The following is a 22,939-nucleotide window of genomic DNA, read 5'->3' as shown; positions in this document are numbered from 1 at the left end:
CGGAAACAATATGCTGCAAATATCAGTACTACTGTTATATGACAGATGTGTTGTAATTGAGTGAAGAATCCAAAGCACCTCCGATTTTGATGTCTCACTGGAACCAAATGTAGCTCGAAGGTCCTTAGTCGAAGTGGTGGTGACACTGCGCTGGAGTGCGGAGGGACCGGGCGCTGAGGTGAGGGCGGCGGGGGTGATATACAAAACTAGGTGATAGCTTGAGCCCACCGAAGGCTTTTTATAGCAAGCTGGTGTTTGTCCGCCTTGGAGTGAGACTCCAAGCGCTTTGACACCCAAGGTCCCTAACTGGATGGTCCTCTTGCAAAGTTTACAGCGAGCTTGCTGGTTGCAAGGCACCGCTTGCAACCAAATCACTGTTTAAAAACCAAGCCGTGTTGAAAACACACTACGACAAGAAGGCGAAGTGACTGAACACGCAGGCATCTCAAACATGGCGGCAAACTGACCAGCAGTTATCGCGGAATTTGTAGTGCCACATTCCAACAACGGTAACTATCCAAGAGAGACAATTCCGAATCAGCTTCTGATTGCGGCATTTTACTCTCATTTTATTCGGCCAACACTTCTTAGGAATGAACAAAAAAAATTTAAGACTTGACAAGATTAAATTTAAGACCTTTGGGTGAAAATTTCATTTTAAGACTTTTTAAGGCCTTAAATGAAAAGACCCTGCAAGATCCCTGAGATTTTGTCTGTGTGGACTCACAAATCTGATTGTCAGTGTGGTCCTGAATCAGAGATATAATTGATTCATGATTGTCAACATGGGCAGATTTGATAAACATAGAAAAGATCTGAAGTGAATGATGTGGGTCATAAAGTGAAGGTTGGACTTTTATTTCTTCAACCTTCACATCCTCCTGCTGACTTCAGATGAGATAAGCCATCACAACACTAATGCATCCAGGCCTGTTCCTCTAAGGCTACACATGCACATGTGCACAAGGCTACCTGTGCTGACTCCGCCCATCACTGTCCACAGCTCCCTTCATCCACCGCTGACGACATGGACGCGATCAAACCATCCATGAGGCTCGTGGGCTGAAACCAAATCATACACTCTCTCATATGTGTGCATCTCTCAATCGTTGGCCCACGCTCGTGTGCTGGGATTGAAGTGCCTAGAAAATGCAGTCTCTCCTGGCACTAATGGTGTAGTTGGAAAGGTACTTCAGACCAGACCAGACGCACACACATGGCTGGTATCAAAAGAGTGACAAAAGAAAAGCAGGCAGTCTATATGACCCTCCTGATCAGTCACTGTGTTTTCAGGTGAGAGGGGGTGGGGCTTACAAGCAGGTGTGTTTAATTGGGCCTAAGCAAAGTCAGGTGACTCCTAGAGTAGACTTTTAACACTATGATTTATGTTATAAAACCTGAAATATCCTAAAATTAAATACAAGATACATGTGATGTGTGTTTTTTCTTTCATCGAGTCAGTGTTTATCAAATACTTGATGAACAAGGCCTTCATTGTCTCATGCTTAACCAGCAGATGCATTATAAAACCAATATTTTTGTCTCTGTGAGAACTCGCCGTGCTAAATGATTGTGACGTTAAATCTCTCCTTCCAAGCTAAACGCAGTCAGTGGGGGCTCCAGTCGAGTGTCGTTGAAGCTGACTGTTTTCAAACCACTCGCCTCACTCCTCTGCTAACAGAAGCAATTATGTAATCAGGTGGCTATTTTTCCAGCAGGGTTTTATTATTTTATGATTAGTTGATTTAAAAAGCATTGCTGTGCCTTGTGGTCTGATTGGTAGAACCTTAAACTCTCTTTAATTTTCAAAAGTTGTAATGTTCTTTGGGTTTATTTGTGTCATTATCGTGCAAAAACAATGCCAGTGACTGGTTTATTATAATTTATTATTTAATAAAGTGCAAGCATGAGGAATCATTGATGCAGATGACGCTTGGTTTTACAAAATGAGCAAAAGACTAAATGGCATCCACCATTTTTTTTTTTGGGCGCTTCGAGGGTAACAAATTGGCAAACACCCCGCTTTGATTGTACTACCAGCCATTAAGTGCACACACACTGCCATCTGCCACCTACTATGCACATAGAGGCTTGCCCCCCCCCATTTACAGTCTTTTGTGCTAAGCTAGGCTAATTGCTTGTGCCCATTGCACTGCTGCTGCCGGCTGTGCACGATGAACCAACAACCAAGAAGCCGTAAACCATGTCTCTATTCTAAGGATCAGCGGTTCAAATCCAGTTGTGTGTCCTTGGCTCAGACACTGAACCTGAAGTTGGTGAATGAAAAAAGTTACTAGCTACTCGGGCACATAATTCCCCACCATTTACCATCTTTTTTTTTTTTTTTTTTTTTTTTATTTAACCCTGACTTCATTGGCTTCATAATGGGCTAATTTAACACCCTCATTGTGTGATGTAACAGACATCAAAGAAAGCCAGAGCTATGACACAGTCGCTCATTAGCATCACTGTGAAACTGGAATTAGCCTCCAGATGTAGTGTGTGACGGGACCTGAAGATCAAACAGAGAGGGGGGTGACTGATGCCATGCAGTTTGTGGTGACATCGCACGCTAATTACACATAGCCTAGGTGATACTTGCGCAGGGCTCATTATTCTGCTTGTGTGATGTGCATGGAAATATGAAGTGTTATAATGATTCATGGCTGTAACTGTATGTAGGATGAAACATGTATTCCATGCAGTTTTTGGTGATATACAATGACTTATAAGTGGATCATATACTTTTCTGGCAATAGCACAATCTGGTTAGCCACTGTTAGCTCTGACTGCAGAGTCATGGTGATCCCTTGCGGTGTTTGAACCTGTTCCAGTCCATGGTTTGACTTCACTGATCATAGTCGATAACTGGAGAGAATTATCCAGTGATTTCTGATTATCACATGATATTATGCTACTTTTCAACAGCAAGTAATCAATGCAAGAAAGAGATGACTGTGAGCAAGGACTCCCAAGAAATGATGTGCCAAGAACTGCAGTTCCACCGATGGCCACTTGAGGGTGGCTCCAAGAACAAATCAGTCCTAATAGACCTCCATTAAAAAAAAACTCTGATGTTAAAATGGTAGAAAAGCTTTTAAAAAAGTGTGTCGCACTGTGACTGTGACCCTGCACTGTGGGACAAAGAAGTTTGTGACACACCCTGAATCTAAGGAGAGTTCAGTTAGTGTTAGCTAACATGTATACTAACTAACAGGCTTCTATTGGCTAACATTAGCTATCGTAGCACATGTTTCTAAAGTTTACACAAATGTTGCAGCATGTTAGCTGATTTATGAAGATTTAAACACATGCCAAGTCGAACAGTCCTTGAACCAGTCCAATGCCTCCGGCAGAGTTACTCTGTGACCGCCGTCTTCTGTCCAAGACCACACAGTCTGTGAGCAGAGACGCTCGTTCTGTCCCAGCTCTGTCCTCTCTATCTTTTTTTTTTTTTTTTTTTTTTTCAGCTTGTATGTAGGCCGAGTGTATTTCCAGTCTGCTTCCTGATAACCTAGTGGTAATCAATCTTTTCTACACTGACCTTGGTGTCCAACAGACAACACCTGCTGTGTTTGCTTCTTCACACGTTCACTGGCTGCAACGGTGCACAAACACCATTTATGTTGCCAAACATGACAATTCATGTAGATATGTTCACCACCTGCACCATGATGCCCTTTTAGGAATACATCATACACAGCACTGTGTGTCTCTGTGTTACGACCTGTTGTCTCTGCTCATGAGTTTACACAGTGGATAGTTATTGCATGTTTGATTTGATGTGTAATTATTGCCCCATGGAATAAAGCACAGTAAGACATGTTAGGATAGATTAAGGATGATGGGGACAATGTGTTATGTCATTGAATGTCCTCACAAATGTACAAATGTACAAATGTGTGTGTGCAGCTGTGGGAAGCTGAGAAGTTGAACACTGTGGGAAGGTCACAGCGGAGAGAGAGAGAGAGAGAGGATGTGGGGAGGGATCATTCTGTGCCTGGATGAGCTAGGTTACGCAGATAGAGACGATGACCTTTAACCAGTAATACACAACCATCCACGCTCGCACGCATACATATGTATGATCAGCAGCCTAATCATAGGCAGTCGGCTCTGAGGATCTGAGCTTTCATTTTTTGTTTTGCATCACATAATACAGATTATATTACTATGTTAGCATGTCGATGTGAAGCATCTCTATTTACTGTACATCTGCCAATAGAGGAGGGTGTTTATTGATGATGTGCCTGCAGTTCACGCCACAACCACTAGAGGCTTTTGCCTAAGGCGAGTCAACCCCCCCCATTAACTCCCATGGTAAAACCGCCAGGACTCAAAATTCTGAATAATTACAGAGGCGTGATGGCTCGGAGTGACAGACGGGTGCTGTCTCAGGGTGCAAGCTTTCTGCCTGCCCCCCTTTAGCTCCATTTGCATGCCAACTCCGACTCTGACGCAGCCTCCCACGGGGACAACCTATGGATGACGCGACGGGTGCTTCATCCAACAGTCTTTAATAAGAAAATAAATAAAGACCAATTGTGCTCGTTATTGTTGATGATCCTCTAATGATTGTGCAAATGGTGGAAAAAAACGTTGTGCTCCAATAATACAGCACATTCCGCTGCCCTTTCTGATGTCATGAGTGACCCCTCATAGACACAAACACAGCACAAATACAGTGTGTCTTCTGAGCCTGCTGTGTCAGCGATAAGCAGATTTTGCCAGCTGAGGCCGGGCCGTCACCCTCCTCCTCCCCTCCGCAGTCCATTTGTTATCTTGTACCGTGTGTTTGCTCTAATACTTGTACACTGCCTGCGCACTGCTCCACACATCTGAGACGTAGCTGGACAACGTGTACATGTCACCATCTGAGTGATTTTTAATGACATGAGTTCAAAAGTTTACAAGAATAATTTTTTTCTTACAGTATAAGTGAATACAAAGAGGGACAAAATGGCACATGATGTCCAGTCTAACAATAATCGCGTTAATGTTTCATGATATCATGTGATGTTCTCCTTTGAACACATGACACCAGGATCAAATTGTATGAAAATTAGATTTTAAACCAATTACTGAGGCTCAAATCCTCCTGTGTGTCAACTCGATTTTTTTCTATGATTTCTGAAGACAAAAAAAAAATGAAATTATACAAAGGCAAGTGTGAGCAGAATATGAACTGTGAACTGTCCTGGCTTGGCGCTGTGTGAAAACTGAGAACCGGGTGAGAAACATGTCACATGTCACATAGGTGCGATGACTGCAGACCTGACAGCCTGCTAGGTGTTAACTGGTTTAGCATCTGGCCCTGGAAATGTTGCTAATTATTCAAGCAATAGAGTTCATATATGGATGTCTATTTTAGGGTATACCATTCCACACTCCAGATGTGTGTGTATATATATATACATATATGTGTGTGTGTGTGTGTAGAGACATTTTTAAAATAGCACTATGAATACTTAAAATAATAGTATAAATAGCAATATTAGCATAAATCAATGGGCTACAAAGGCACAGACATACAAAGTGTATCTCACTTGGCCTAGAACTGATGAATGGGAGTCATCAATCCCACCAAGAAAAAAGAATCAATGGTCACATTTAAAAGGTGATTTAAACATCATCATGGGGGAGAGGAGGCCGACGTGGAAGGTGTGGCAGCAAGCAAGTGGTTCACGTTCACCACTTCACAGCAAAAATAAAGCCACGATGTCGACTTTATGATTTTCTATTTCTTAAGTAGTTGTCCCACCTAACCTTAGCAAACTGTGGGGGGCCCACAATGCACTGGGAAACACCCCAATTAGGGATGGACAATATTGAATTTTTGCCAATATCCGATAGTGTAATAGTTCAACCATTGACACTATAGACACTTTTTTGTCCACCTAATTGGAAAGTCTGTCTGAGTCCCAATGCAAATAAAACTGCTGACTGTGCAATTGATCAATAAATAAATCAATATATATTACTATACAAGCCATAATAAATTGACATATATATATACAAGTAAAACAGAAAATCCTTCCCCAAGCTCTAATCCTAATCTGAGTCTCTTCAGCAGAGATATCAACATGCTAACTCACTACAGATTTATAAAATGATGATGTATGCTGCACAAAAAACAAACACACGTCTTTGTGTTTTCATACACAGATGACTTCATTGTAGTGCACACAAATAAGGCAGGTTATGACGCATCTAAACAAACTGCATGCAGGTGCCGAGTGGAAGTCGATTACAGATTTATGTTGATATTTTTATTGGATGAAATACATAAAATCCCACTGACTGGTCATCTTTTGTCGACTGTGTTATGTAAAGTATTTCTAGATGAGTCAGGGAGAATTATTTCAGTCCGTCTGTTATGGTGTCGTCAGCATGTTTTGATGATAAAACAAAATGATGGTGGATGTGGAGGTCAGATCAACGAGTAACCTGACGACTGACACTTCTTAAATGTCATGCAAAACAAAGATCCATTAATACCGAAGGTGTAAATAAAGCACGTTCTGGACTGTGTCACCCCCCCCCCCCCCCCCCCCCCATCGTGACCTGTTTATTACCACCAGACCACACCAGACCAGGCCCGACCACTCAGCACTGCAATTCTGAGAAAGCTGCAATAAACTGTAATAAATGTATTTATTTCAGCCCTCGCTCTCCTTTCATACACCTCTTTTTGCATGTTGCTGTGGAAATTCTTTTGTATCTCCACATAATGACTGGGAGCTAACTCGCACGCCGATAAAATTGGATGCTGGCGTCACAGCCTTAGACGTGCTTGATAATATCATCCACCACATGGTGCATGTTTGTCGTGTTAATGACAAGCCAATAGATGATGATGATGAGTGCTTCTGTGAAACCAAGGCCAAACATAAACACACCCACATGCTCGGCTGGCCCTGTGCCTGCAGCCACAACACACATTTAGCTGGGCTGGTTGTAAAACAGACATGATGCACAACAGGAGCAGGGTGCCACACAAATACCGTACAAAAAAAACAACTTTTAGATGTAACTGTGCATGCAGTCGGACTCTGTTTGCCCAGGATTCATGAAGGATAATATGAGACTGTTGGATCAATAAGCAAACTTGCACCAGCCATGAAAAATAAATACTAAAGAATACTCAGCAAACACAGCCACGCTGATGCAGCTACTACAAACAACACACGCCTGATCAGGCCCACACCCACATTCATACACTAACCATGGATTAGACATGGTGGGTTGAATGTGACTGTCTAATTTCTACATAAACAGATACAGTGTTTGCATGTGTGCAGATTAGAGATTTGGTCTGAGTTTGGTTGGTTATGTTTCAGCATGCTGAGAAGCCTCTCAGGAGTAAAGCTAACACGTCGCACTTAGCAAGCAAATGCTAAAAACTGCAGTTCTACTGGTGCCCAGTCAGAGTGCAAACATTGAGCAACAGATGCAACAAGCAGCCTTGTTCTAAACAGAAAAAGTCATTAGATTATAGCCACTGGGCTCCAAGACTGCCACATGCTAATGCTAATCAGGTAAAATGACATTACAAAAGCTAATCTTAGCACAAATCAAGATTAATGTTAATGTAAAACAGTAAAATTAAGTACAGCCGAAGCTTCCGTGACACCACCCAAAGGTTGCAGAAGCATTGTTTCGAGTGGGAGGCTCCGACAGCTTCACAGTCCACCTAAACTCCGAATACAGGCAAAGAGGTGGAGCATAAGTGAAACTGAGGTAGTCAGGAAGGCAGAAGCAGGAACCATGTGATGTCACTCAATGTGACCACGCCCATAACTATGCAGAATTATAAAAGTTACTTTTGAAGCCAGCCCCTAGAGGTTGAGGGGTGAACTGCAATTTTAACACTTCCCCAGGGCTTTATTTCTCAGCCCTGGAGGATGCTGTATATGCATTGCTATATTTCTTGGTGTGTTTGGTAAGAAAGACTGAACGGAAATGTGATACAATAGTGTTTTAAAACATTTGACAGATTTTCTCCAGAACTGAATTTTCTGCCATCATTTCTCATCATCTCAGTCCAGCCTGGAAGGTAATTGGCAACGTGACTAATACATGTCAGCGGTGCATTCAGGGACACGCACAGAGATTTAGTAACGCTGTGATGGAACGATTATTGCAAATATGTAAGCATGAGATGCTGCATGTGACCACACACACTTATCACATTTAATGGCTTTCACTTTATCTGTCTCAATACATTACGTCGCTGTGGCGCTGAGCCTGCGGTGTTGTCCTTAATCACAGAAAATTGGCGTATGCGTCACTTGGCAGGGTTCCATTCACATTCGAAGCAAATTTTCAACAAATTGGTGAAAGAAAATTATTTAATGCATGTTTCCCTCCATCACTGTTATGTAAGTCTCCAAATGGGTGCTATTAAAGCGCTGACAGGTCTCACACAGTGTAAACATGGTGGACACTGCAGCTTTTACTGAGGTTTGGGAGGAACTCCTGATGGTCCTCCTCAGGTTTTACTTCAAACATCCACTGTGCACAGTCACCGCATTTTCTTAGAAAGCAGGCGAGGTAAATTTGTCACCAACTGATGAAATGCATCAGTGAAACAATTGTATGATGGGCGGTAGTTGTATCCTGATTAGACGAACAGGATCTGATTGCAAAGGTCAGTGTGCCTGAAACCAGGTGAGACAGCTACTCGGCATTTAACACATAACTCTGTCACACACAGGCAGGCTCACTGTAGCATGTCACATATTCTATTATGTTACACTAGCTTGGTCAAACCGTCACATTGTAACACACAAACTCTACAAAGAGATGCACAAACAATACGGTTAGATGCTGATGTCACTTGACTTGTTACCATGGCAACTAAACGATGATCAATTCCTGAACCTGACCAAGTACGTTTTTTTTTTTTTTGTGAAAGCGATGATTGATCTCTATTTTTAACGTTAAAAGCATCCCAATGAAGGCTTTTATTGTGAAAGCATTATCACCATAATCACCATCATAACGTTTACTAGCTACCAAAAAAACCACCAGCATTAACTGCTAAAGACATGAATGAACTATGACAGCCGAGGAAATAGAAATACCTGCAATAGAAGTGGTTATGCAATAGAATATTATAAGGTGTAGGTGAAGCGCCTCAGGAAGTGTGACTCTAACAACAATAGGCGACAGTTTGAAACTCAATTAAAGAGCCGTGGCACCTTGAGGTCAAGGACAGTGTTGGGAATGTATCTGTCGATGCCTGGGTCACATACGGAGCAGCCAATCAAATGTTTGTGAGGAGAAAACTTTCTGGCACCACCAGCAGCAACACAAGGACAACATAACATACAGAGTGTGATGTTGACTTTAATTCAAGGACAGCTTTTACCATCAGCAGAGGAAGGGTGAAGTCAAAGGTAAGACAGCCATCAGTGATAAAACAGAGCCGTGTGGGTGTCAGCTCGACCTGTGCTGACCTTTCTCACCGCTAAACTTTAGAATATTGATGCGAGTGCCATGCAAATTCCTTCATTTGCCCAAAACTGTGGCAGGACAATAAAGGTCAGCAGCAGATGTAAACATTAGCACGTGGGTTGGAGGATATCCTGGCGCCGCCTATGAAAGCATCCACCTGCAGGTGTTTGCAGAGGGAGGGATACAAACCTGGGAGTTACTGATTAAAGACAGAGGATGATTTAGTTATTGACAATTGATGCAACATTCCTTTATACCGCGCGTTGTAAAGTAATGTTCGTCATAGTGTTAATATTTTTTTTTCTAGTTAATAACCTGTCCCAAAGTGCAACACATAGCGGTTTGGAGGACAGCAAAGACGCCGGACTGAGCTGGATTGAGCATGGATGCGTGTGTGTGACAGCCGGATTTGAAAATAGGTCTGGCTGTATATCCTACGTATATATATACTACAACCACGGGAATCAATACATTCATTTTAATCTTCATTTTAATCTTAATCCAACTCAAAAAGTATCTGGATTCAATCTCACTGTAGCTGGATTTACTTTCCCCAGTCTGAACGGGTCTATAATTACACAAATGTAACAAATGCAGGGCAGGTAATCACAAAGGAGGGAAACAAGAGGAAGTAAAACACACAGCAATACACGGGGAAACAGGTATAACCAAAAGTTTGATAGAGCAGCATCTAATGAGCGTTTTAAGACTAAAACGGAGTCTGTAGCTTGAAATTTGTAGGAGGAGATACATTTGGCAGATGACCCTCGTTGAAGGGCTCTCTCATAGACTCCCATGTTAAAAATGACACCGAAATTGCTTAATATTTGAAAAAAATATAATTTTATGAAAAAAACTTGAAGTTGACCCGGAATGTCCTCTGTGAGATGAACATTTTAATAGTTGAATGGCTGAAATCGGTCAATGTATGCTGAAGATACGCTGCGCCAAAAAACGTACGGAAGAATAAGAAAGAAGAAAGAGGGTGAAGAACAAGAGTTTGATTGCCTAGCAACGGCAATCAATCTAATAATAATAATAATAGTAAGATTGATCCTGGTAAAAACAAACTCTGTGACCCATTCCACATTAAAGAATTTAAAGTTTCTCTTGTGGGACATTCTGTGAAAAACTGTTTCTTTGTGCTGCCTGGAGTTTTTCTCCTTCACACTTGTGACTTAAGACAATTTTCTGGAGAAAATGTCAGTGTCAGTGCCCCTCCACCCCCTCCACCCCCCAGAGCACCGACACTGTGTTAATGATCTTCAGACTTTGCGTCAATGCTGGGCTGCCTTCAAGCAGCCATGCTTAACCAATTGGAAACCAACATTCAAGGTGGAGTTCAGGTGCACACTGAACACCAACAGGTTGTCTGTTGTTATTCTTGTCATAACACAACTTAAATGACCATCATTTACATCTTAGTTATGTCATGAACACAGCAACACCTCGGTGTCCTGGACCCGTCTGACCTTTATGAAGCAGTGACTTTTGCAGTTAGGTACCATATTCTGCGAGCACATGGTGAAGCTTATCTAAGCCATCTTCAGCGTTGCGTAACGGTGTCGTAGTAGCAAGTGATAAGAAAGCAGCCAAACACAGAGCGGAGCCTTGTTGTTGTAGCTGAAAGCCTGTTTTGTTTTCATAGGAGCCTGAACAACAAGAAAAAAAAGAGCTCAGAGGTTTAACGGTGCAAGAGGTGACCTAAGCTCCTATTTTAGGTCAAAGCTGATCCTCTGTACACTCGATTGTTTGCATCACAATAGCAGAGACATGCTAGATGCAGCCTGCCTTCTTTACTGCTTTAATAGAATACACCATGTTTTGGAGGGTTCTGGCCACTTTTGTGCTATTAATCCTTCTCACAAGGTGTAAAACAGACTGTTCTGAGCCAAGTGGCCACCTGCGCAGGCTGCAGAAGTTTATTAAAAGTACAATTGTGTCGTATTATTTCACTTTTGCAGCATGTAAGGAAGCATGCTGATTACCTGCCCCGCCCTAAAGTGTTCCACCTGTGTCTGACTGTCTTCCCTTCCCTCTGAAGCCACGTGTACACATAGCAGGGTATTTTGAAAAAACAAATATTTTTGTCCCTCTGTTTTCCAAAAAGTTTCCGTTTCCATTAACTCGCATAAATATGCTCCCAAGAGCCGTCATGACTACGCCAGACCTGTGGGTGGCAGTGTAGGAAGAATGAGAAAGCCGGGCAAGCCAATCAGATGCCTCGTCGACGCAGTCTGGCTCTTTGTGTCAGAAGTTGTTCCAAAGTTGCTGAACCTGGAGATCTAACATGTCTTTGCTCCTCTACACAGTAGGAGGAGCTGTATTTGCAAATGCAAACACGTGAAAAGTGCTTAACAGAAATTACTAGACTACAGCCTGCTCTGGCAGCCGTACTACACAAAAAAGGTCGCACAAACTGACGTAAACTCTGTTTTTGTCAGTTCACATTCAAACACGAATGCGCGGTTTTCCCAAATCTCCACTTTTGCGGGAGTTTTTGGAAAGATTCAAGGCAAAACCTCCGTTTATGTGTAAATGAAAGGTACAAAGGAAGGGAAAAGTCTTCAGATACACATGTGGAAACAGGGTCTAAGTCCACCATTCCCAGTCCACCCTGACAATCTGGACACTATACACTGGACAGGATCGCCAGTGCTGACTCAACATTAGTGCAGAAATTAGAGTTGGCCCATGGTACTACTTCCTGATTTAAAAAACATGCAGACAGATTTCATTTTTAAATGTTTACCAAAACCTCATTTCAGGCCGGGAGTAATTACCCAAAAAGCACCAGTCATCCTAGTAAGCAATGAGTGCATTTATTTATAATCTGTTTGCTGTTTTTATCATCGTGTTGTCAAAGCAGCACTAAAATACAGAGAGCACTCTTTGAAGGCCTAATATTGAACTGACGATCCTAAAAAGCGGCCCAGAGTGACGGCCACATGCACTGCGCACAATTAAGTCCTCCAAACCTTTGAGTCATCGCCCACCCGTGGCACCAACAAATCCATCAGCAGACCCGCCTGGTTTACACAGCCATAAGACGCCTGTTATATTGTGTCTGTTTGAGTGATGTGCGTCAGTGAATCTGCCTCCGCCCCTCCAAAGACACACACACACACCCTCCTAAACTCAGAAGGGCCTTTGATGACAGCGCCTTATGTCATTGGTAATTGAATCTTCACTCCTGTGTCTTGTCTGCTCCAAACTAAACCCTTTGGAGGACCAGATTATCTTCACACGCAACACGCAACGATCGTCTGCTTCTCGTCATCATATGAGTCCCGTTTTTCACACACCTGCTGCTGCCTATTGATCTAAGAAGAAGCTGCCAAAATGCAGGAGGGGCGCGGGGTTAAAGAGATGAGAAAGTTCTGGGAGGAAAAGCGTGTTCGTCAGCCTTGAGAGCGGCCTTAAATGTCTCAACAACAGCTTAAACAACATGATGTTTTGGGTCTTTGTAGAGACAGAGAGTTCCTGTAATTGTGCCCATGTCTGTCCAAATAGGCTGGTTGCATTGTGGATGGGCTGACGTCATCTGGACTGATATACATGCAAATTTGGAGCGATGGACCCCAATGCAGACTTTCACCCAGGCAACTGGGCTAACATCACACTTGTGGTTGGATTTAGACATAAAAAACCTACAGTTTTTAGTTAAAATACATGCTTTTCACAGCACACATTTGGGCAGCAGTGGCTCAGTGGTAGAGCAGGGTTGTCCGATAATCGGAAGGTTGGCGGTTCAACCCCAGCTCTGCCCTAGTCATTGTTGTGTGTCCTTGGGCAAGGCACTTTACCCACATTGCCTCCAGTGCACTCACTGGTGTATCAATGTGTATGAATGACTCGGCAGTGGTCGGAGAGGCTTTAGGTGCACCTTGGCAGCCATGTTTCCATCAGTCTCCCCCTGGGGAGCTGTGGCTACATCTGTAGTTTACCACTGCCAATGTGTGAATGTGGTGTGAACGAATAATGCACCTGTAAAGCGTCTTTGAGTGTCCTGGAAAAGCGCTATATAAGTTCGATGTATTATCATTATTATTTTACCAGGCAAAAAAATACAATTTAACACAACAGGTGGAAACAGAACAGCTTGTGGCGTCAGAGGAGCTTGAACCTTGTACCCCCAATGTCCCGACCCTTCCTCCGATCACTGACTTCTGCATCTGTATCAGTCCCTGGTCAGATAATGTCGGGCAACACAATCACACTAAATGTAGCATTTTGTGAGGATGCTTTTTAATTTTAAGTTACCATGGTGACAAATCCCACCCCCTACTAACACATACAGACACAGAGGGCATTTCCAAGGCCCGGAAATATCGACGTCACCTTACGTTTTCCTGTTGATGACAGACTGGAAGTTCCAGGAACCAGAGCATGCAAGTTCCTGCAGTGGAAAAACATCGGTTTGAGTCAATTTTCAGCCTCGTGGTGCTTTTCTTTATCTCTAGATCTCTACCCTCTTTTTTTTGTCGTTGTCATCTTTTTGCAACTCATGGCGTGGACTATTTTGTGTTAAAGTGAAAAACAAACATGCGCGTTGTTTTTTTGAATGATCCTAGATGAGTATCCCAATACATAATTCAATAAATTTACTCTTCTTACAGGTGTACTTACAGGAATAAAGTACAGTAAGCACGGTTTAACTCGGCATATTGATTGTGTGCTCAAATTAAAGCCACCAGCTTTCTATCTATGTGCATGTTTGGCCCCAGCTTGAGCCTTCAGATGGGCAGGCAGTCATCATCTGGGCACAGCTAGACTGTGCAGACAACACAGCTGCAGATGACACCAAAATTAGATGTGCGAGCCATTTTTCACGTGTGTGTGTGTGTGTTTGTGTGTTTCTTTGCGTGTGAGTTGAGAGAGACAGAAAACAGGGGGAGGAAATGAAATGAAAAACGGTGATGCCTGCAAAACAGCTTTTTGATGACAGGAAATTAGAAAAACAAAATCCTGTATCTCATGGACTGTGGAACTCACTGAACAAACATGAAAAAGCACATTAGTGTTACAGTTTAACAGTGGACCGCTTCCTGTGACTCAGTTACATACTAACCTAAGTCAACCTGACCGAGCGCTGCTACGGTGTCAACAAAACCAATCAATCGATCAATCAATCTGTATTCATGTGCTGCATATAGAAGAGTCAACACACACATGCTGCCAACACAGCCTCACGTGCATTTGTTACATTTGCATGCATTCAGTCTCTCAGGGTGTTCTTCCTGTTTAGTGTTTAACCAGAGTTATGACGACATTGCCGCTTCTGGAGGTGCAATGTTTAACCTGAGGGTCAGAAGCTGGAATTTTCAGCTGGACCGGCGGTTATGGTGATTAAATGATTGCAAAGATGCGGTCATTAGGAAACACATGGAGCTGAAGTGAAATATATTGTGATGGGTGCACTCTTTTCCTTCATTTCCCTCCTTGCTTCCTTTATAGATACAGATACTCCTTTTTTGTAAGTAAATAAAATGTCCTTCATTCAAACCCTTGGTAATTAAGCCTATAAGTTAAATCTGTTTTTTTGCAGTAGGTACATGGGAGTTTAAATGAAGGGTCTGTGAAAATGAAGCTAAAGAGTGGAGGTTAAATGTCAACTATAGACTGTCTATAAAGATGGACAGTGTGACTCCACATCCATCTATTGTGAAAAAGTTAAGGCCATCTTGGAGCCAGAGTCTGTGCAGATCTGAGTAACTCTCACATCGCTGTGTCTAAAGGAGCATTTTTAAGATGGAGCTGATCTCAGGAAGCGGAGTTCAGTTCTGCTGGGCCCAGTTTAAACACTGGTTATGTCACCGTTTGAATCGAGGCCCTTCCTAGCAACGAGATCTCAGCATGTCTGAGCTGCGTCTGACTCTGCTGAAACATAAATACATTACGGATTAAGAGAGACAATGCCAGAGACCGGGCTACTTATCATCCCTGTGTCGGCCAATCATCTTGTGCAAGAGTTTAGAGTGAGACAACAATCAGGCTAGATGTGTTTGTGTAACAAGTAAACAAAATCTGAGACATTATGATTCATTTCCGAACAAATATTCCAAATATTTGTACTTCTTTGCTGTACTTAAGTAAATCTTTATGTATTTATACTTTACATATGTTTGTTGTTACTCGTTACATTTTATGAACACAGTTTTGCTAAAATGTCTCCTCGATCTACACAAAAATATGGATTGTGCTTCTATCTGAAGTTTGAACCAATCAGGTGGCTCTCTCAGCTCCAATGATAGCACAGCTCGTGTTGTAGACTAGACTAGACTGTCACAGCTAACCTTACCATTGAACATGGATCCTGAGTCAACCTCCACTGAGCTGAGCCACCAGGGGGTGTATTTAAAAGATACGTTTGAATCTAGAGGGCCCAAAAATGATATAGGTGGATAAACCGGAGCATCCTGTGTCAGCCTCTGTAGTGTTACAGAAAGATGTCTCAAAGGTTAGTGAACAGTCTGGAGGAGGTTTTATTTTAATTTAATTATGGCTCAATGACAAATTGGACTTGAACAGTTTTCCGATTGACTCACCTGCTATTAGAGGATTCCATTTGATCATTTTAGGAGGTGGCCAATGAGTGAAAGACAGCAGCGTTCCCCCCTCTCAGAGGAAAATACTAGATAGTGGAAAGTAGAAAAACAGATTGCAACCATTGCCCAACAAATGTGTAACTATGCAGTCCCAGTTCAACCATTCAAACTGAACAGACAGGAAGAGAGGAGCACCTAATCTTAGGTAAACACAACATGACTCAAGCCAACAACGTGCTGATAGCTCAGTACTTTCACACGTGCAAGCTGTCCACTTTTTGTTGACATTGGGGGGGACATTCTAATACATGTATTAGCACTGTAAACACAGGCATTATTAGCCCTCCACGCAGTAATGAGATGTCACACCCTGCCATAAAGCTGTAACACTGACCTTTTTTTCCAAGCCCTTGCTGATTAAGCATATAGGAACAAGGTAAATCTCTCTGTGTCTTGTAGTACACAGTGGAAAAGAAGCTACATAGTGGAGCAGCCACAGAGAGAAGTAGTGTCAACCATAGGCTGTGTATAAAGATAGATGATGTGACTCCGCATCAGCCCATTGTACAAAACTGAAGCCAAAATATCTCACTTATGGGCGGTGCCATCTTAGATAAAAGCCCTGTCCCAGCTACGAGCACGTACGTGCCCGCCTCCCTGAACATCATCGGCTCATTATCATCACTCATTCAGGTAAACAGATATTTGGGCAAAAATCCCAAATAGCGGCAACATCGTCCGATGACGACCAAATTCCTCTGTTCTCATGGAGTAGCTATGTAACAAGCTTTACTTTGTGATGTTTCCAGCTGTTCTGTAAAACAGTCCATTATGACATTCGGTTGCATAAGAAGGATCCCACAGACCTTCATCATGTCATTAGTCACCAATAAAGCCATTACTTATCCACCTCCCATCTCCCTGCATGCCTTTAATGATGTACGGCAGACTGATGTTGTTGTTGTCCAGCCGTTTGATGGCGCGGCAAGGAGATGACATTTCATTTCTAAGAAGCAAAGGTCACAAGTTGAACCAGAATTCATGTTTTTATTTCCTAGTGCTCACACACTTGACACAGACTTTGTACTGTATGAACCATTGCTTTGGGCGAACAGCAGTTTAGCGCATTAAGACAACAGAACTTGAACTTGAAATGAACTTGAACTTCCTTTTCCTAGAAGAGCATTTATTAGACCACATGTGCCCTGCTTTAAAGCCAAAGCTTAGTAATATAACACATAACTTCACCAGGTATGATGATGATCCAACAACACATCGCTCTACTTGCTGGTAGAATCATGCATTTATCCAGTCCTTGCTACAAAGCAGAGCATACAGTGGGTGAACCTGTGGTGGACTCTCTTCCAGGAATCCAACTCATTTTCCACTCATGGTTGGAGTTCGGCATTAAAACACAACATTAATGAACAGGGTGAGGTTGTAGGTTGTCCTGCTGCCTGCTACAAAAAACAATTCCTGTAATTCTGCAAGTAAAAAAAACATGCTGCAGGCACAAATTACAATGCATTCACTGGGTCAGTGTGCACAAAATGATGTACTCAGAACTGCACTCACACTGACTGCCATTACATCACAGCCATAGCGAGGTCTAAACATCAGCATTGCTTTCGAAGTCCATTACCGTATTTTCCGGACTATAGGTAGCATGTGCCAAAAAATGCGTAATGAAGAAAAAACCATAGATAAGTCGCACCGGACTATTAGTCGCAGCAGCGGGCCAGCATGAATCACTACGTTTTTAGTGTAGCGTTGCCTCCTGAATTCTTCCTAATAAAGTGGTGCGGCTGCAGGACATTGAGAGTGAGACACACGCATTTCAACAAGTCCTCACGCAGAGAAATTATTAGCTTTACTGCACAGAAATTCCCATAAATATCCTGTAAATTAGTTAAAGGCAGACTACTGTGTGCTCATATAGCTGTCTGGAATTAGCGACCTATCAACCACACGTGTCACCTGTGCTCTGAATGCAAAGTGTGGACAAGCTGGAGGTGGAAGAGAACCATCAGGAGAGGGACAGAACAGCTACCGTTATATTTGTAATGGGACGTCAGGACACAAGGCTAACTAATCGTATATTTTTTTATATATAAGTCGCACCTGAGTTTAAGTCGCATACCTAGCCAAAGGATGAAAAAAGTGCGACTTATAGTCCGGAAAATACGGTAATTAAAGTTACCGGTACGTACTAATTGCTGCACTTGGTTGTTGGGGAATTGAGTGTTTCCATCGTTAATACAATATTTTTAGCTGACTCGAGTATTGTCAGATGATGTTGACTATAATGTGAATAATCTGGGGTATTTTGTGCAATGTATTATGGCTTAAAATGAACAATGGTTCAATTTGAGGCGTGAACTGCTGAAGGTGCTCAGCCTAAACATTATTCTCCTTCATTAAAATGATCACTGTACCTGTAAGGATACTTTAATATCTTGACCATGAACTCAACACAATAGCAGGAATGCTTTTAGATAACAATATTTGTCGAGACATTCCAGAGAACAATCCCTGCACTGAAACCCTTCAGCACATTCTGTACTTGTTCACACTGTGACGCCGGCCTTCCTGTCCCTCCCTCACACCGTGATGTATTTGGCATATATATGTGATAATAATGTATAGTGACAGTGATACACTATGCTGCTGTGTGACTTTTTACACACTTTCTCATGAGCAGCTTTAATGCAGGATGTTCCGTCTGAGCATACAGTATACAGGATTACTGCTGAGAGCAGACTCGCTGGCAGACAGACAAAGTACTGGACACTGTGTCTCACATCGCCTCGACATGGGTGAAATCATGGAAAGGCTAAAAGGCAAGTGCAAATAACATGGAATTAAATAAGAACAAAGTGTGTGCTTCGGTGCTGGAGGTTGTAATTCAGTATGCTGAGCCTGAGGGCTTTGATTTGTTGGTGCACGCAGGCTATCATTAATATGAATGAGTGCACTCAGTGAGGGAATAATGTGTTATACATAACATGTCACTTTGGGCCCTGAGCACAGCCACAGCCAGACAAATCTGTAAAATGTGTGCACAACATATACACGAAGTGTATTTAGGTGACTTACATGCACTGGTATTTAAAATCAAAACATCCGGTGATGTTTTCATATCTGTTTAAATCTTAGTTTTGTTGTATTTTCCTGTTTATTGGGCCATGAAAGCCTCGCTTTCTCTGGATAATGTAATAATAGTAATAATAATAATACGTCTGTGGAGAGCCAGAGTGCTGACAGTGTGAGTGTAACAAACAAAAAATCAAAAAAGAAACAATCATGGGCAGAAACTTATTGATATCTGATCAATAAGGTGTCCCACGTGTGCTGAAGTCCATAAAAACACGGAAGACAGAAGAAATGAGCAGAATGGCAACAAAAAATATTTGAGTTCATATATATTATTTTTTAATTTTAAGTTTTTCTTTGACTTCATTGCAAAAAAATTGACATTGACAATAAATATACATTCACAATAAAAATATTCCAGACGTAACATTCAAGTGTACTTAGCGTTATAAAATCTATATTATAAGATGTAAACAACATTATTTCCTCTCCAACATTGTATCTCCTGAACCAAGAGTCTCTTTTTTTTCCTCCTCTCTGGCAGCTGTAAAAGGCATCACGTCAACAAAACACATTTTACGCATGTGAAAGTCTCACATGGTATGAAGCCACGTCACACATCACGCTCTGATTGACAGAACAAGCTAACATTCTCAAATGTCTCGTCGGCAGTGTTTATTTTGATATTTTTTATTTTTGGCTGACTAAGCGGATTGTCCAGTCAGTGTCCCTGGAAACGGCGCTGCGCCAAAGCGCACGGCCCATTGCGCGGCCCCTGCGTCTCCGCACACCTCTGGTGTCAGTTCGAGCGCAGCCGCTCAGGTCGCCTCTCCAGCCTCCTTTCAAGATTTGTCTCAAGTCTGCACATCAGGTGTACTTAGCTGATCACACATCTCTCTTTGTCTTTGCCCTGACCGCCTCCAATGGCCTTCTCTTTAATGTACATTAGGTCGCTGTGCACGCTGGGTCTCCGTGCGCACGGAGTGACCACACCGTACGCTTCCCCAATGTCCTTCATCTTCTTATTTTTCAGTGATTTTCTGTGCAGCATGTCGCAGTACTGCACGGACACTTTCCGGTGAAGGTCTGGGCTCATTTCGTGAGGTAGTTTGGCCAAGGTAAACAGAGTCTGAAACATCTTATCCACGTTCTCGTTGCGCTTGGCGGAGATCTCGAAGTACGCGCACTTCTCCTCTCCAGCCACCAGCTGCTCGATCTCCTCCTGCTGCACCTCTCGGTAAAACTCTCTGTCGCCCTTGTTCCCGCAGATGACCAGAGGCACGTCGATGTTCTCTTTGATCTTATTTTTCAGGCACGACTTGGTCTCGTAGATCTGCCGCTTGAGCCGCTGCACCTCCTGGAAGGATTCTCTGTTGTCCAAACTGAAGACGAGGATGAACACGTCACCTGGAGGGAGAGAGAAGGAGGCATTGGATTTAGTTTATTTGCATTTTTGGATGTGCACAAATTACATACAGCAGCGATGCACCTTGCAGCCATGCATAAGAAGGCGCACAGTTAAAATCATCTATGCGTCATCTACAAACAACTGATGTGGATGCGTACCTGTCAGTATTGAAAGTCTCCTCATGGCTGGAAAAGGGTGATTCCCTGATGTATCCAGTATGTCCAGCTGGTAAACGTCTCCTTTGATGCTGTATAGTTTCCTGTGAAAGTCCTCGATTGTCGGGGTGTACTGCTCTTCGAATCTCCCGTTCAGAAACCGGGACACGATGGCCGTTTTCCCAACTTTGGTGGAGCCCAGAATCACCATCCTGTAGCAGTTCTTTGCTGGGATGTCAAAGTCACTTTCGGCCGGAGACATTTTCTTAATCATGTTGGTACCCGGGTGCGTGGGGACTGTTTATATCTTGTGCGTAAAAATGTGGCTGAGGAGTCTTTTTTTTTTCTCTCAGCGCTGATGATGCTCTTGTCGTCGCTGTGCTGTGCGTCTCTGTCTGAAACCCGGAGTGCAGCCGAGCTTTTTAAGCAGCCCGGCTGACCCCTCCCCTCCTGTCCGCGTCACAGCTCGGTGAGTAGGTACTCGCTGCTCTATTGAGCGCAGAGAGAAACGGACCAAACTCCCACTGGTGCGTCAGTCTTGATATTTCTGATGAAGACGGCAGCGCTGGGAAACAGAAACAGTCTGGCCTCGTGTTTTAAAAGTATAGTACAGCAGAACATTCAGGAGACGGGACGGGAATGCTGGTGCTTTGCGTAAACAGCAAAAACAAGCATTTCCACAGAATAAGTTAATTATTGTTGTTGCTTCCGGTGGCTGAGCCTGTTTGGCACAAATCAGGGTAAACATTAGACATGTTCCCAAACTATCAGAGCGGAGACTGTCCTGTTCCAGTTTGAGCAAAGCTGAATTTGTGTGGTTATATTTGGAAAAACAAAAGCAAACGAGCAAAAGAAAGACATGAAAAAACACACTAATCTAATGCAGTTGATTATTTGCTACTGTCCCCGCTGATACCCGCACTGATTGTGTTATTCATTTATTATTCATTCACATCCACAGTAAGTGCAGGAGATGCTTATTCATGTCACCAGGCAGGTTTGAGGCTGCTGTTACAAAAGTGACCAAAAGGGGGCAGTCAGGGTATGATTTCACTGAGGCAAGAGTTACCTGGAAAAGTGTGTGTGTGTGTGTGTGTGTGTGTGTTAGCTGGCACATGCAGAAATCCATTCAATTTCCATTCACCTGTGATGAACAACAGCGGTGATGACTGCTTTTCTCAGCTGCAGTGGTTGCTGAAATTGAAATTAGATTGCACACAGATGAGAACTTATTGATCGCCAGAATGAGTTTGCAGCTGAGGCCGTTCATTCTGTCAGGTGAAAGGAGTGACCCACTAAGCTGGTGACTGTTGACACAGAATGAGACGTTTAAAAAATGAATCGGCCAAATGAAATATGAAATAAATAGTGCAGCGTGCACCAAAATAATAAAAAGTGATCAGTGCAGATAGACATATTAGAAAAAATACACATGGATGAGGAGGTCTAATGTCCATTAACATGTCAAACATGACTGTGGGTCCTATATAACACTACAAATCAACTAGAAAAGCATTTCCTGAAGAAAATGCAAGTTTGATTGCCGCAGCTGAAGCATTGCTTTGAACGCTGATGTGAGTGATTGCTCTGAATTGCTGGAGAATCTGCAATCTGAACTTAATTTGCTGAAACACAGTTAAGAATTTAGAAAGATGAAGCTCTTATCTGGAAAAGTAGAAAATGTTTTAATATTATGAAGATATGAAAGAGAAACAGCTGAAGACAAGAACAGTATGAAGTCACGACCTTAAAGAATAGCCTGTGAATATACCATATGGAAGGTCTGAGGGTGGAATAATACCATAAGACTATAAGAAGCTCAGGCTGTGTGATTTGAATGTGGAAAAGTAGTATATACAGCTGAAGGATGATCAATATGACAGATATAATGCTTAAAGTCTGATAAAGACTACAAATATGGCCGCTTTGTATGCTTCTAGTGTGTCAGCATGTCACCATGGTAACAGCCCTGCCTGCCTGCCTGCCTGCCTGCATCCATGGCAACCGGAATGTTTATCAGCTGCCCCTAACTGCAGCTCTCTTTCCCCCTCCTAATGCATTTCCTATGTAAAACCACCCTCCGAACAACGTCTCATATTCTCCAAACCGAAGACTTTAGACGAAAAATAAGAACACCGTCAGAATCCCAAGAAGTTGCTCTACAACTGGTACGATTTTTATGTCTCGGATGTCGAAGATGTGGAGATGGCGGCGAGTTAGAAAATATGGCAGCTCTGCTTCTCTGTTTTTGATTTTACATTATGTCTTAATGGAGG

At 42.7% G+C, this 22,939-nt stretch overlaps 1 protein-coding gene and 1 long non-coding RNA gene across 2 annotated transcripts; one reads left to right on the top strand and one right to left on the bottom strand.

Moving 5' to 3' along the window:
* The first annotated feature begins 1,080 nt into the window (after positions 1-1,080).
* Positions 1,081-11,498, top strand: LOC114437075 (uncharacterized). The gene is made up of 3 exons (XR_003670873.1): positions 1,081-1,093; positions 3,704-3,707; positions 11,436-11,498. It is a non-coding gene; the product is annotated as an uncharacterized LOC114437075 (long non-coding RNA).
* Positions 11,499-19,590: 8,092 nt separating this feature from the next.
* rasd1 (RAS, dexamethasone-induced 1) lies at positions 19,591-21,046 on the bottom strand. The gene is made up of 2 exons (XM_028408136.1): positions 20,667-21,046; positions 19,591-20,507 (listed from the first exon to the last, which is right to left on the bottom strand). The coding sequence occupies exons 1-2, from the start codon at positions 20,935-20,937 to the stop codon at positions 19,978-19,980; spliced, it is 801 nt and encodes a 266-aa protein (XP_028263937.1). The 5' UTR covers positions 20,938-21,046; the 3' UTR covers positions 19,591-19,977.
* Between the last annotated feature and the right edge of the window lie 1,893 nt (positions 21,047-22,939).

The sequence above is a fragment of the Parambassis ranga genome, chromosome 6 (assembly GCF_900634625.1).
Source record: "Parambassis ranga chromosome 6, fParRan2.1, whole genome shotgun sequence".
Lineage (NCBI taxonomy): Eukaryota > Metazoa > Chordata > Actinopteri > Ambassidae > Parambassis > Parambassis ranga.
The sequence above is the reverse complement of the archived record's forward strand: the minus strand, read 5'-3'. Positions and strand labels throughout refer to the sequence as shown.